Genomic DNA, 16,123 nt, shown 5'->3' on the forward strand with positions numbered 1-16,123 from the left:
CGAGTTTTTTTGATGCCATATGAAACATTCACAGTGAGAAAGCACCAGAATGTGACAAGCAAGCCCACATCACATCAATAGCAAAAACACAAACTACATCAGATACAGTAGTTTTGAACTAGAACTAAAAGAGTAAGGAGAACTGATTGGTTTTAAGGTTACGATACACAACTGAAATTTAAGGAACTTTGCAACCCCGCCTCCCCAAAAAAATTCTGCGTAGTCTTTTGAGGTGAACTGGCAAGTCTATGTTATAAAAATAGGTTCATCAGGTTGATAGAACTATCGAAAAAGCCTTCGGATGCAACTGTACATTGAAATTACAATACCAACTTCTGCTTCCCGTTGCGGAACTTTTTCTGCAATTCGGATGAATTGCAGAATCGAGAAACATCCTAGCTAGAAGGCTACGCATCGGAAGGTCCCCGAAAGTACGGTGGGCACTCATGCAGAACTTACTATCTAAAGAACAAAATACCAGAGCAGACCAACCTGTGTTAAAATTGTGCTTTTACTCCTGAATAAAATTTTGATTTAACAATATCTGTCGTTGGGTTGGTAGGTCTCATCAAGAGAAAGCCGATGCCTTCCATACAGACCAACAGACGACATTTCGTCGGACAGATAATTAGTGGCGTGGCTACTAGTTACAAGAAAAAGGTCACAAAGAACCTCTGGCATTGATGCCTACCTCCACATTACTGGTTCTCGGAAAATTGCCAGAGAAAGATGCAGACCCTAATGTCTCGAGTCATGGGCTATGGCGTTACTTCATTCATGTTCAGGTTGTCTTCACATCTTGTTTGAAGTGTATATGCGTCGAAGACTGCTCAGAAGAGGACAAATTAGTAGAGCAGCAATCCAACGCCTCCTTAGCTCAAGATGCTGCTTTCCATGCCACTGCCGGAGTAATTCGAGCATTACAAAGACAGCACCTCCGCAGCACGCCCTGGCGAGTGCAAAACAAGATAAAATCAAGTAATGCCACCCTTCGTAGTCATCGTAAACTTCCCCGAGCAAGCCTCAGACGCCTACTCCACAAAAACCCTCAAACGCATCGATTTCCCCTCCATGTCGGACTTCACACATAATGTCACAACTCAGAGGTGGTTTAGAAAAACCGCACTCTAGCATCATATACCAAACGCCCCAGTGCCAGCTCAATGCCACTCACAAGGGGGCCGATGATTATTCCAAGCGACCCCACCACTCGGACTCTAATGAGCTGAAAGAAGACCGAAAAACCAAACGTACAAATTCCTAGCTTTCACCCGCATCCAGTCATCGCCTCCGTCTTGCTGGATCCGCGGTGTGTATGCGTCTCTAGGACGCGCGCTCATCATGGCTGCGCATGAATCCTTTGATGTTCTCCTGCTCTACAAGTAAATTCTCATAACGCAGTTGAAGCGTACGCTCTTTATCATTCTGCTCTTTGAGAGCATCTTGAAGGTTCTCAATGCGGCGGGGTGCTGCTAATTGCTCTTGAGAATGTAAAGCCCGGAAACATTCATACTCAGTCCCAAGTGTGACAGTCTCCTTATGTAGCGCCTCGATTTGTCTCCACAATGTCTCTGCCCGAACCTGTCCGGTTTACACTGTCATTTCATGACCTTTCTAAAAAGACAGAAGAGCAAATACTTCATGCAAGATTCAAACAGAAATAAGCATCCTTCTTTACCTGATAACCATGAGTCAAAACTTTAAGCTTGTGCTCTAATCGAACAGCTTTTCTTGTTTCAGCTTCCATGTGCTTCTTGACATTTTCAAACTCATACTGTAGCGCACTAAGCCGATCATTCGTGCTTGCCACACTTATCAAGCCAAAGTTCTCCCGTGTAGGAAAGTATACTAAATCATCAACACATCCATCCCGAGCCTCTGCATAATCTTCTAGAGTAGCGTCTTCGTGACCCATTGCACCCTTGAGGTAATCGACCTCGTCCTCAATCAAACGGGAAGCCTGAAATCAAATATCATTCCATTAGCTCACCACTTTTGAATTAAAATCATAAAACCAGCACGATCCAAAACATCTGGGGACCATTACGTATCAAATCATGGGTAGGATGAGAGTAAACATGCTCATATCTAATTTTCAGCGTATGATAGTAAATGGTCCGAATATGAAAGACAATTTCGGGAGTGTTACTGACGACGATATTCATATTCGGATCATGAAAACTTTGATTGACCTAAAAGGATGGGAAACCAAATATGACCACACAAAAAGCTTCACAAACTTCAGCGAAATTCAGAAAGCTACACTAGTCTCATAATTTAGAAAAACAAAATAAAAATAAGGAAAAAGATTTAAGACCACCTCATAAAATAGAACTAATTAAAATAATTAAAACTTCAGAAACTCTTTGTGGCTATTCCTATTGTAAATTTTATGTACAATTAATGAAACATGTAAGTTTAGGGACATTTCAGAGATAAAAAATTCATTTAATAAAGACCTAAAGAACTTTTCGAGTTATACTGTTACAGATGTGATCTAAAGATCATATTTTGGAGCATCTCAAATCCCAAATTATACCATGTCATACTTAATGTTAAAGTTACGATCTATTAGGAGCAAAACCAGATCCTTTCCAGAAGGATTCTCATAAAATTACATGGCGAATTTCACTTACTTCATTTATATCTTCCTCCTCAAAATCATCCAAGGGTGGTGCATCCATTGGTGGCCTCCCAGCGACAACAGTTCTGGAAGCTCCCTTCTTTTTGTCTTTTACTGTCTCCTCCTCTGTCGGAGGATACTTCGCTGCATCATTTTCCAATAAAGCAACCATCTCCTGTCTGATAGAAAGATCAGCATGTTCTATTAAAGAGACATAAAGATTCTTCCCGTCTTCTTCTAACGTCAGCGTGGTTTTAAGAGCTTGTATTGCGGGTAGAGGTGGTCTAGGCAACCCTCTTTGCACAACCTTAGTCTGTTTCTTCCATAGAGCCAGTTCAGCTGCCTCTTTCTCTTTTTGTTGTAGAGCTATCGCATCTGCCATGTCCATCTCAATGTCGTCATTGTCATCCTTTTCTTCAATAGGAAGTTGTGGAACTAGAATCTCGTACTCATTTGTTGGTGCTGGAAGGTGTCCCAGTGCTGCACGAAGATTTCTCCTCAATTCCTCCTGCAGAAGTTATTGCCAAGAAACTATGCTTTAGATTGTATACTTTACTAAGTATGAAATAATTGCATCCAAGGAGATTAACCACCCCTTGCAAGTCTATCTAAAGGGAAATCAAAAAGACATGTAGGAACAAGATACAAGACACGAAATGATGGTCAATGCAAAATTAGAAGAGCACTTTTACCTGTCTCAATTTCTCAGCCTTCGCACTCTCAGAACCCAACATTTCTGAGCCCTCGTTGATGTGAAGATCATCACGAATTGGAGTTCCTTTAGGAAACATTGAATACACGGAATTAGGTGTTCGAAGAGGAGTGGCTGCACCAGAGGGTGTGCGCAGAGGTGTGGCAATTGGGTTGGGTGTTTGAATATCTTTTTTCTTAGGAGTAACTCCAGAGAAATCACTCGGATGCAACTCTGGATTCTCCCCTCCAAATAGTGGAGTCTGAGTTGCCCGCATCCGAGCAAGATTCTGCAGGATCAAAAATGAATACATACAATAAAGTCACTTGACATAGAACAATCAATGAATGCTGTTATAACAGAATACATATCACTATCCCACGTAGCTTTAGAACAGTGTTATCAAAACTGCACGAACGACTATGACAATAACCGCTCTACCTATAGCAACAAAGGCATGTACAAAAGTGGTTCGAATCAGAAACAATTTGCCAACTAGTTAGAAGTCTATGCTGCTATACGATCTCGCGATCTATTGCGACGGATACACGAGGGGGAGGAAAAGGTTTGTGTTTAAAAGTGCCATTGCTTATCGGTTAGAAATGAAACTAGGTCCCACGTCACCTTGTGTGCACAGGATTACTGGCATCCCACTAAGTTACAGTATTATTGATTTTACCTCGGCCTCCATCATTATTGCGTCCCCTTTTCCACCAGGAGTTCGTTGAGAGGTTTGAAGAGGTGTCATGCCCATTGGAGTTCGAGAATAGTTGGAAAGCAGCGCACGAGTAACCCCACTGCCTTCCTCTGATCCAGCTTCGATGAAATCCTTAGCATAGCCCATCTTAGCGATCTCTTCCAGCTCAGCATCTGAAATCTGAGGAGCGGGAAGCATAAGCTTTGACCGCTTCCGTACAGCTTCAGGATCATTTAATTTGTTAACCTGTGACGCAAGTTCCAGATAAACCCTACCGTTAGACAACCAGTAGAAGCAGCATAATTGTAAAGATTCAAACTTTGCAATACTTGGCAAAACACATCGATTGAAGTCCATCCTGTAGCTCGGATAACCTATGGCCTTACGAAAAGAAAAATTAATATAAATTTCTAAATTACCTGCATAACAGCTGCAGGAGCGTTTTTACGTTGTGCTATTTTGTTCGCGGCTATATCTTGCTTCCGTAGCTGTGCTTCAATATCTGCACGCCGCTTTCCTTCTAATTCTTCAATGGTTGTCGGAAATTGTAGTTGCTCAACTGGCCTTTCTTCTTGTCCAACTTCGAAAAATCCAGACGGTGGCTTCTTCTCAAACGGGATCTCAGCATTGTAGTCAATTCCCTTCTGCTTTCTACGCCGCTGCCGCCCATCAATGCCTGCAGCCTTAAGCTCGCGACGTTTCTGCAACGATGCAAGTCTCCGGGCCTCCTCTAACTGCTTCTCCCTTGCTTTCCGCTTAGCCTTCTTTCCTCGAGTATTAGCCAGACGAGCCCTTGCCTCTGACAACATTTCCTTTTCATCTTCATCCATATCCACCGGGTCAGGCCTTGCAGGCTTCGACTCAGGATTCGGATCAATTTCTCCAGGGCGTAGCTTCCGGGGATCATCTGCAGGTTCGTAGCTCTCATCTCTTGCACATGCAGCATCCAAAAGCTTTTCATAACGTTCTAAACATTGAGCTGGAGTACGACCAACTATGGGAGAAATAGTTCGCCACTGAGTGGGCATAAGTTTTGCAAGATGAAGGAGTTTCTCGTCCTCTTCTCTAGTCCATTCCGTCTGCACAAACCAAGGTCCAGATTTTCAACAGACACATCCGGCCTGAAAAATAAGAATCACCCTAACTAGCGTGCAATACTAACCCGAGAAGCATTAATTACAAACCTGGGGCTGCATTGCTAAAAGCTCGTCCAGTAAAACATACCAAAACCTCTACGAAAGTACAACAATTATAATGCACTCTTCGATAACCAACGAGAAAACAACGAAACAAACAAAAAAGAAAACAAACAAACCCTAGAACAAAAACCAATTTTCCTCAAGATACCGAACGATCAAAAGAACAAAGCATCGTAACATTCTCCACTTACTTGCGTAATGCAGCGATCAATTTAGAAGCGTACCTTCTTAATGGACGGATCCAACCATTCGTACCACCGCGCCTTGCACTGTTTGGCCGACTTCCTAACCAAGAGCGACGAGATACGCGCCCACTGATTCTTGCCATATTTCATGACCGCCGCCTTCAGAATCTCATCTTCGGTGTTTTTCCAAACACCACCCTTAATCATAATCCTCATATTGGCTAGTTGTTCTCACCACACGCGCCTCCGGCGCACCTCCAGATAAAACGAACCACACTAGTCCAAGCTGGTGCAGCCCCAGCCCGTCCGTCCGTCCGCCCGCCCGTCCGCGAACCCCCTTGCTATCAAAAACCCTACGCTCCACGCCACGTTCTAAGGAAACAAACTACAAAGAGCAAGACGGGGAAGGCAAACCCTAAAAGAAGCATAGGTGAGGTCGGATAGTGCTCTGGTGCGCATAGTGACCCTGGACGCACGCACAGACACGGGCTCGGACCCTCCAGCACCGCGCGGAAGGAGAAAGTCGATCCCCCCCCCCCCCCAACGCACACAGGCTTACGCAATCTGCCACCTAGGATTGAATCCATCCTGTTTCTGCTGTCGTGGCAGTACACGTAGGCGAATTCCTGGACCTGACCATTGGGCTTCCATACAGGGTTAAGTACCGGCGTGAATCATGCGCTTCGCCACTGTCGCTTGCATATGCCCCGCTATATTGCGCATCACGGTATCTGGTAAATTTGGAACTTATCATCGTCTGATGAGCCTTCTTATCAGACTAGTTTTCTTCTTTTTTCTGTTTTTCTTTTCGTCGGAGGAAAGTGTGCATTGAATTAGTTTTTTTACGTTTCATGAAGAAAAATAAAATTATACATCATTTTCATTAATTATGTGTATCATCCAATTGTTAAAGTCTCATAGATTCTTATTAATTTGACTTATATGTATTGTGTGAGAAATAAAAATTAATATCAATTGCATAACACACACTGAAATTTCTGATTTTTCTTTGAAAATAAACTTCCAAACACACACACACACACACATATATATATATATATATATATATATATATAAAAGCTTTAATTGATTTTGATACATTTAATTCAAGTAAGGCCTAATTAAAATTTCAACATTTCCTAATTTTATTAAATTATAATTTTTAAAGTATAAAAACTGATATTTATATAAAATACGAATTATTAGATATGATTTCTGACCAGGCATGAACTTTTGTATCTTCATTGTGAAAATGCCCTGCAAACACTCCTTCGGGAAGATCACCGTAGGCAGGTTCTACCTCAAACACAATCTTTAGCGACCTGTTACTAGGTATCCTCCGTCGTCTTCGTGGTACATGCAATTCTTCATCTCGGAGTCGTCTTTGTGAGATACTCGGTTGAGAAGACATAACTGGTATGGTATCTATCTCTTGGCTATCCATATCACATTGAAAAATACGAGTACTAAACATGGAAGAATGGTCTCAAGTTACAGATTTATAGTCTCTAACTATGTCTTTTAGAGGTTCTTTCTCCTCCTTCTTTGTAAAGCCCAGGATTAAGAGGCTTGAAGGATAAGGAACTTTACTGAAAAACTTTCATCGAAAAGGATTAGGTTTCTGGGGATAGTATCGATGAAACTCCTATACTTTTTGCGATGCATTATAAGATTTTATGCTCATTCACATGTGCGCTCATTGATATCATAGCCGTTCCAATGCACTAAGTATTCCAATTTTTTCCACTTATGCTGTGAATCTAGTACCTTTCCACCTTGTATTCCTTGTGGTTCTCAATTTTAATACTAGGTGGCAGACATTGCACTCTTCCAGGAAGAGATGACTCTCGATAAGGCTCCAACAAAGAAACATGAAAGACTAGGTGTACCTTCATAGCAACTTGTAATCCTAGATAGTATGCCACTGGATGGCATGGACATACACATGTAAGCCAATAATTACATGTATAAATAAGTAGAAGTAAGTAAAAGTGATAAAGGTAAGTTAATTCTATAGTATTTGGTAAGGAAGCATCCTACAAGCTTGATAGACATTGCTTTGACTTTACAAGTGTCTTTAATTGACTTATTGGATTAGAAACGTGGTCAACAAGTTGGCCATGTACCACACATGTTGTTAGCTTGAAGACCAAGCTAACTATGTAGCCCACACATAGAAAAACTTGCGTTGTAAGTCAAGGCATGTGTCCTACAAAGTCAACACATATTGGAGGTCCTATAGAATGTCACCACGTAGCTTTTAGTTAGATAGTATATATAGAGAGAAGAGTGAAGCCTTCTTCACTCTTGTCAACTCTTTTTTTACTTTCAGTCTAGTTTCAAGAGTCTTTAGTTTTCTTGTCTTTTGGCAATAGCCATTCCAATTTCTTTCTTAATATATATATTAATTTATTTCTATTTTGTCATCTTCTTTTGAGAAAAGTCTCACTTGTTTATTTATTTTTATCAAGTTCTTATTCTTGACAGATAAATAAGAGTACACTTACAATATTAGAGCTTTGTCTAATCTTGATTAAGATAGATTACATCTTTCTCTTGATAAGACTTAAGCATATTAGAAGTTGCAGATTACCCTCTTTTAAATTGATATTATTTTTAGTATTTTCTTTATTCTAAATTCCTCTCTTTTGTTTGTCTTGAGCGATATTAGACATATTTTCTTTTCTAAGTGTTATCATGGGAGAACTTGCTGAAATGAAGAGTGCAATGGTACAAATGCAAGAGCAATTAAGGGAGTTAATTCTTACGATGCATCAATTCAATTTACCACTACAAGGAGCAACAAGATTAGCAAGAAGTGAAGATATAGAAATGATTGGAGCTGCTTCAATATTTGCGCCAAATCATGTCCCTTCTCTTATGGTGGAACATCCTTCTAGTGTTAAAAAACCAAGAATTACCCTATCCGAGAAGTTTGATGGCACAAGATCCAAGTTTCGAGGATTTATCAATCAAGTACAACTTGTGATTGAACTTCAATTCCAAAGCTATCCAAATCCAAGATTGTAAGTTATATTCATTAGTACGCTTCTTTTAGGTTCAGTATTATCATGGTTTTCATCTTTTCTTGAACGATAAGATCCAATATTAGATAATCTAGAGGCTTTTCTAATAGAGTTTCGATCCATGTATGGAGAACATGATGCAATTCGTATTGCAACCAATAAGATCCATATTTTACAATAAGGCAATCGATCAGTGACGTTGTATGCTTTACAATTTTGACAACTTGCAACTAATATCAAGTGGAATGATGTTGCACGTATTAGCCAATTTCTCTACATATTACAATATGAGATAAAAAAATTAATGCTCAACTTACTTGATCCTCAAACATTGAGTCAAGCAATTGACTTTGCTGTGAAGTGTGACAATCGCCTTTTTGAATTTCGATATGAGAATCATATAAGTGGACTTCAACGTTACTATAATTCAATGGCAACACCAACACCTCTTCAACACATACATTCGGAAGTAGAGGATATGCAAATTCATGCAATATGTTTCAAACCTTTTATTGAGCAAGAAAAGAATCATCATCGTCAAGAAGGATTGTACTTATATTATGGAGAACCTAAGCTCAACACTCAACATTGTCCAACGAAGCGATGCAACCATAAAATGAGGAGTACGGCGATCAAAGAGGATAGTATGTCGGAAAAAGAATTTGTCCAACTACAATAGGGACCGTGCGGTTGGAACCTTGTACAACGCCTAGTGAAGGTCTTATCCTCTCCTTAGAATCTTCTCCATGTTTTACAATAAATGTTATTCTAGAACCTAAACATCTCAAAGTATCTCCTTTGCTAGATTTAGGAGCCTCAGCATGTTTCTTAGATGAAAAATTTGCTAAAAGACATAGCATATTTTTAGTAAAGAAAACTAAACATGTTCATGTAAAAGTCATAGATGGTCGTCTGTTGTCTTTAAGAGATATTACTCATGAAATTCTTCCTATAGAAATAGCAACTAATGATTATAGTAGCTTTATAATATTTAATATCATTAGATCTTCTTCTAATCTAATTATTTTAGGTTTATCATGGCTAGAAAAATATAATCCTAAAATAGATTGGACTTCTTGTAGTCTTAATTTTTCTGAAAGTATAACTAAGAGTGTAATTAATCAAGTAAAAAGTCATAAGTCTAGTATAATTAAACCTATATTTGTAGGTACAAGTACTTTCTTGCATGCTGCAAAAGAAAGATCACCTTGTGTCATTTATGTCACACCTGTTTCTATTGGTGGAAAGACTTCAAGTAGCATTCCAAGCCAATATGAAGATTTTAAAGATATATTTGAAAAAAAGAATGCAGATATTCTTTCAGAACATCATTCGTATGACTGCTCAATTGACCTTCAAGAAGGAGCACAACTGCCATTTGGACCAATCTACAATTTATCTCAAAATAAGTTAGCTAAACTGAAGGAGTATATTGAAGAGAATTTGGCCAAGAACTTCATACGCCATTTCAAATCTCTAGAAGGAGCTCCAATTTTATTTGTGAAGAAAAAAGATAGATCATTGCAGATGTATGTTGATTATCAAGGACTCAACAAAATCACTATCAAAAATAGGTACCAGCTACCTTTGATATTTGGACTTCTTGATTAGTTGAATCAAGCTAAGATCTATATAAAAATAGATTTACGAGGTGCATACAATCTGGTATGCATCAAAAAAAGAAATGAATGGAAGAATGTGTTTCAAATAAGGTATGGACATTTCAAATACAACGTCATGCGTTTTGGACTTACAAATGCACCAACAACATTCCAACATCTAATGAATGATGTCTTTTGGGAGTTTTTAGATGATTTTGTTGTTTGTTACTTAGACGACATCTTAATCTGTTCTAAGAATACAGAAGAATATGAACTTCATGTTTGTCGTGTATTATAAAAACTATAAGATGCAAGATTCTATGCTAAGATAGAAAAGTGTATATTTCACATTACTCAAGTCGACTTCTTAGGTTACATCATTTTAAATGATGGACTTATGATGGATCCTAAGAAAGTTCAAACTATTATGGATTAGAAGATCCCAAAAATGGTAAGAGTTGTTCAATGCTTTTTGGGATTTGCCAACTACTATCGGATCTTCATCAAAGACTTCTTTCAAGTTGTAGCTCCACTTATACATTTGACTTGTAAAGACAAACTTCAATAGAATCAAAAAGCAAAAGTAGCATTTGAAGCTTTGAAGATAACCTTGTTTTTGCACCAATCTTGTATTGCATCAACTTTTTTAAGCCATTTTTTATGGAAACATATGCATCAAACTTTGCTTTAGGTATTGTATTATCACAAATGGGAACAGATGATAAACTTCACTTAATAGCTTTTCATTCCAAAAATTTTTTAGCAGCTAAGATCAACTATGAGATTCACGACAAAGAGCTTCTTGCAATTGTGGATTCGTTTCAAGAATGGCACCATTATCTAGAAGGTACTCCTAGTCTAGTTATAGTATATATAGATAATAAGAATCTTGAATATTTTATGGCAGCATGTACTTTAAATCGTCGCCAAGCCTATTGGAGTATGTCTTTATTAAGATTTGAATCTAAGATCACTTATTGACTGAGAAAACAACAAGGTTTATTAGATGCACTCTTTAGATGATCTTATCTTGTACAAAAAGAAAGAGATGTTGTTTTTGATCAGCAATGGACAATTCTCTTGAAACTAGAGCATCTTCATTTTTGAGCAATGAAATCAACACTAACTGTTGATTCAACTTTCATTAAGCAAGTTCATTCAATTATGTCTTTTGATCCTCTTATTTGTGATATAATGAAAAATCCTTCAAAGTCTCATGATACTTCGAAGTTTGAATTCAAGAATAATCTATTTTATTTTGAGAGACACCTATATGTTCCAGAAGGTGAGCTTGATTACATGTTTTTCAAGCTCATCATGACTTTCCAGCAATAAGACATTTTGGGTTCAATAAAACTTTGGAACTAATATCTAGGGATTTTTGGTGGTCCCAAATGTGAAAGGTTATCAAAGGTTTTGTACAATCTTGTAATGTTTTCTCAAGATCAAAAACTCCTCGTCATAGATTGTACAAACTTCTTTAGCCATTACCCATTCCAAAACAACTATGGTCTTCTGTTTCTATTGATTTCATCATGGATCTTCTAATCTCAGATTCTTATGACTCTATATTTGTGATAGTAGATCGTTTTACCAAGATGGTATATTTTGTACTATATACAAAATCTATTTTAGATAAAGAAACAGCTAAGCTCTTTCTTGACAATATCTATCACTATCATGGATTATCCAAGGATATTATATCAGATAGAAGAACTCAGTTTATATCAAGATTTTGGCAGACTCTTTTCAAGATTCTAAAAGTGGATATAAAACTATTTTCTACATTCCATCTTCAAATTGATAGACAAACGGAGAGTATTAATCAAGTTTTGGAGCAATATTAAATATGTACCATCAACTACCAATAAGATGATTAGACAACTCTTTTTGCCATTAATAGAGTTTGATTATAATAACACAATACATTCTTCTACAAAACAAATACCTTTCTTTGTTAAATATGGTTATCATCCATGACTTCATACTTTTGACGTTTCAAAAGTTGATAATCGTATTGTGAATAATTTAGCAATTCATTTGTCAGAGCTACATGCAACAATGAAGGTGTAGTTAAAAGAAGCTCAAGAAGAACAAAAGGTCAATGAGGATGTCTATCGAAAGGAACAACCTCCATTCTACATGGGTGATAAGGTATGGTTACTTTGTCATAATATCAAGACCACTCGTCCTTATGAGAAGTTGGACTATCGAAGGCTTGGACTATTTTCTATTTTTATATAAATCTGTCCAGTTGCATATCGTTTATATCTATCAGAGTCAATGAAAATCCATCTAATATTCTACATGTGTCTTTTTGAAGTATATAAGACAGTGGACATACCAAGAAGAAGTCAAGCTCTATCTCCTCCTATAGAAGTGGAGAATAATGAAGAGTTTGAAGTAGAATAAGTCTTAGATTCAAGGCGGCGTTGAAATAAATTAAAATATCTTGTCCATTGGCGTGGATATTATATTAGTGAACGCACATGGGAGCCAGTAAAGAATCTTGCAAATGCAACAAAGGCGGTGAAGGCTTTTCATCGACGACATCTATCAAAATCAAGATGAAAATCTTCCTTGTAAAAGAAATAAGATCTAGGCAAGCTAACATTCTACTTTCACTCCTTGTTTATAGCTTCTTTGTAGTTATGATGCTCAAAAAATGGAGAATCAATAACCAACGGATTCGACTCAAGAGGCTTTGTTTGCAGACATGTCAAACAAGACATTATGATTGTCACAGCCTTCAAGAGGACATAATCAAGATGAAGATCCTCAAGAACAACATGTGATTCTTCAAATAAATGGCGAGATATAATGCATTTGATATCACAACCTTAGAAGGGACTCCCGATATTTGATAATTTTACTAAAGGTAGGTACAATTCCTAACAGTGTTCCAAATGTTTTATTTAAACGAAGTTATGAAGGCCTCAACAATGATCAAATAAGTGGATGGTATCAAAGACATATACTTTAAAATTCGAGAAGATTCTAGAAGGTTGTAGAGAAGCTTTGTAGTTTGTGGAAGTTTCTTGAAAAGCTTCTTTATTCATAGAAGCTACGTAAGAAGCTTCCTAGTTTGTTGAAGCTGCTTGAAAAGCTTCCTAGCTTGTAGTTTATATAGGAGCCGAGACAAAGGAGATTCTCAGTCTTGACAACATACTTCTTGAAACTCTAGCCCACCTCTCTAATGTTATTTTTGTACTCATCTGATTAATCTAGTTCTTACCGATTCTTCTTGAGCTTCTAATTTAGATTTCTAATGAATATTCTTAATTCATGACAATTTGTCGAGACTACACTCATCTTTCATATCAGAGCTAGTTCCTTCTTGTTAGAGTGGAGATTATTTCTCTGTTTGAACGTGCTGGCATTTTAGAGGTTGCGGATTATCCTCTACTAAATTGATATTTCTACTATTATAATATTAAAAACTTATCTTTCTTGATGAGAGTGGATAATCCCTCTTCTTGAAGGTTTTAAGGCATTTTAGAGGTTGCGGAGTATCCTTCTCTAAACCAATATTGCCTTCTTATACAGTCATTTCTTTCCTTCTTTTAGAATGATCGGAGGTCAAGATATTATTATGACTAAAAGTTCGGAGTCCAACTTGGATGCCATTATGAATGTTCTTCCTACGTTATCACAAAGAATTGTAGAGATTGAAGGAATCCTTGCAAGACTTTATGATGATGGAGCATCTGGATGGCACAATTGAGGATTCACCTGCCTCAAGCTTCAGCACTAAGAGAAGTAGCTTTGCCTCTAGTTCAATAAGGACCATTGGTCTTACAACAAAAAGAGCTCCAAATTAGCCTTCTAGACAAGTTTGATGGTATGCATTCCAAGTTTTGAGGTTTTGTCTATCAAATTAGATTGATAACAGCTTTACAACCCAAACGCTATTCAACAAAAGAGTCATATGTTAGACTGGTTGGAACTTTGCTCACGAGACAAGCTCGAGTATGGTTTGTTCTTTTGTTTAAGAAAGGATCGCCAATTTTGAACAACTTTGAAATTTTTTTGGAGGCATTTGCGAAAGCATTTGGTGAAAATGACAAGGCGTAATGGGCTACAACAAAGATCCGATCACTACGACAAGCTGTCACGGACACAGAAATATAGACTCGAGATCTAACAAGAAGTTCAAGAAGAATTGACAAGAACTAGATTAATCAGATGAATACAAGAACAACACTAGAAAGGTGAGCTAGAGCTCCAAGAGATGTGTTGTCAAGACTGAAAAACTCTTCAGCCTCGATTCCTATATATACTCCTATTTAAGAAGCTTCTCAAGCAACTTCTACTAACTAGGAAGCTTCTAGAAGGTTCCAGAGACTTGCTTCTAGAAGGTTCTAGAAACTTATCTCTAGAAGGTTCTACGGACTATGTCCCTAACATCTTCTACCAACTAAGAAGTTTCTAGAAGGTTCTAGAGACTTACTTCTAGAAGGTTTTAGAAACTTGTCTCTAAAAGGTTCTAGAAACTTATCTCTAGAAGGTTCTAAGGACTATGTCTCTAACATCACCTTCTCCTTTAGCTTCGAGGCCTCTGAGAAGCAATGTTATTGTCAATCAATACCAATGCAAGAAAATGAAGATCTGTCGCATAATGCTTGCTATGAACTCCAATTATTGTTCACGATGCAAGTGGTTCATCGGCCCTTGAAGCCAATGGTAGTGGCCCACTCCTTCAACTTCTGATCAAGCATGAACTTCCGTGTCTTTATTGTGAAATTGTCCTGCAAATACGCCTTTTGGCTGACCATCGTAAGTAGGCTCGGACTCAAATACAATCACCAGTAATCGGTTACTCAGTATCTTCCGTCGTCGTCATAGTGTAGGCGGTTCTTTATTTCAGGGTCGCCTTCGTGAGCTAGTCGGTTGAGATAATCTGACTGGCATAGTATCTATCTCTTGGCTATCCATATCAGAAGACCAAACTATGGCTACTGAAAAAATTCTATTTTATCTTGGAGAAAATAACTACATCAACTACAAATTTTGGTAGTGCTCTCCCCCTTTCTTATATTCTTGGATGAGTAAGCTTCAGAAGGAAGCTATCGTCGAACCGGCTTAAGTTTATGAGGATGTTGTTGATAAAACTCCTGTACCTTTTGCAGCGCATTGGCGAGATTTTCAGCTGGCTCCCACATTCACTTATTAATGTCGTAGCCGCACCAATGAATAACATACTCCAACTTGCCCCACCTTCATCGTGAATCCAGTGTCTTTTCAACCTCGTATTCTTCGTAGTTCTTAATCACAATACTAGGTGGCGGACATTATACTCTTCCAGGAAAAGACGACTCTTGATAAGGCTCCAACAGAGAAACATAAAAGACTCGATGTACCTTCATAGAAGCCAGTAATTCCAGACAATATGCCAGTGGATTGATTTGCTTTTAGATGATAAATGGTCCCAATCTTTGATAGTCCAACTTATCATATGGTTGCTTGGTCTTGATATTCCGTCAAAGAAGCCATGCTTTATCTCCAATTTTGAAAGTAGGTGCTTGATTCCGAAAACTATCTGCAGACGCCTTGAAGGATTCTTGAGCGAATTGTAATTGAAGCTTCAACGTATTTTGAAGCTTGGATAGTTGTTTCGCAAGTCCTATAGATACTGGATTGTTATTTGTTGACGGACTCAATAAATCAAGCTTTGGATGATACCCATAGTTGGAAAAGAATGGTGTATATTGAGTCGACGTATGGAGGGTGTTGTTATATGCAAACTTGGCTAGCGGCAGATATGTGGTCTAATCGTCTTGCTGATAATTGATGCTGTATCGTAAGTATTGTTCCAAGACTTCATTCACCCGTTCTATTTGGCCGTTAGTTGGAGGATGAAAAGTCGAAGAAAGCTTGATATCCACCTTCAGTTCCTCAAAGAGAGATCTCCAAAACTTTGATACGAACTGGGTTCCTCGATCTAATACAATATCATCTGGTAGTCCCTGATATCGATACACATTATCGAGAAAGAGCCTTGCAGTGACTTCACTGGACAATGTCTTCTTGCAAGGAACAAAGAACGCCATTTTTGTAAGCTGATCTACCACGACAAAGATACTATCAAATGAGTTCGATGA

The 16,123-nt window shown here is 38.1% G+C and overlaps 1 protein-coding gene across 1 annotated transcript; it reads right to left on the bottom strand.

Moving 5' to 3' along the window:
* Positions 1-493: 493 nt before the first annotated feature.
* LOC112280123 (cell division cycle 5-like protein) lies at positions 494-5,907 on the bottom strand. The gene is made up of 7 exons (XM_024515211.3): positions 5,435-5,907; positions 4,431-5,090; positions 3,994-4,257; positions 3,316-3,603; positions 2,637-3,131; positions 1,679-1,960; positions 494-1,581 (listed from the first exon to the last, which is right to left on the bottom strand). Exons 1-7 carry the CDS (start codon positions 5,609-5,611, stop codon positions 1,324-1,326), a joined length of 2,424 nt encoding a protein of 807 aa, XP_024370979.1. The 5' UTR covers positions 5,612-5,907; the 3' UTR covers positions 494-1,323.
* Between the last annotated feature and the right edge of the window lie 10,216 nt (positions 5,908-16,123).

This window comes from Physcomitrium patens, chromosome 3 (genome assembly GCF_059467195.1).
Source record: "Physcomitrium patens ecotype Gransden chromosome 3, ASM5946719v1, whole genome shotgun sequence".
NCBI lineage: Eukaryota > Viridiplantae > Streptophyta > Bryopsida > Funariales > Funariaceae > Physcomitrium > Physcomitrium patens.

What these genes read in the sequence shown, in the direction of transcription:
- LOC112280123 (XM_024515211.3), bottom strand. Translation starts at nt 5,611, where the DNA reads ATGAGGATTATGATTAAGGGTGGTGTTTGGAAAAACACCGAAGATGAG. An exon ending in TGGATCCGTCCATTAAGAAG is followed by an intron (nt 5,091 to 5,434) that starts GTACGCTTCTAA and finishes TGGTTTGTGCAG; the next exon opens with ACGGAATGGACTAGAGAAGA. An exon ending in CTCCTGCAGCTGTTATGCAG is followed by an intron (nt 4,258 to 4,430) that starts GTAATTTAGAAA and finishes CTTGCGTCACAG; the next exon opens with GTTAACAAATTAAATGATCC.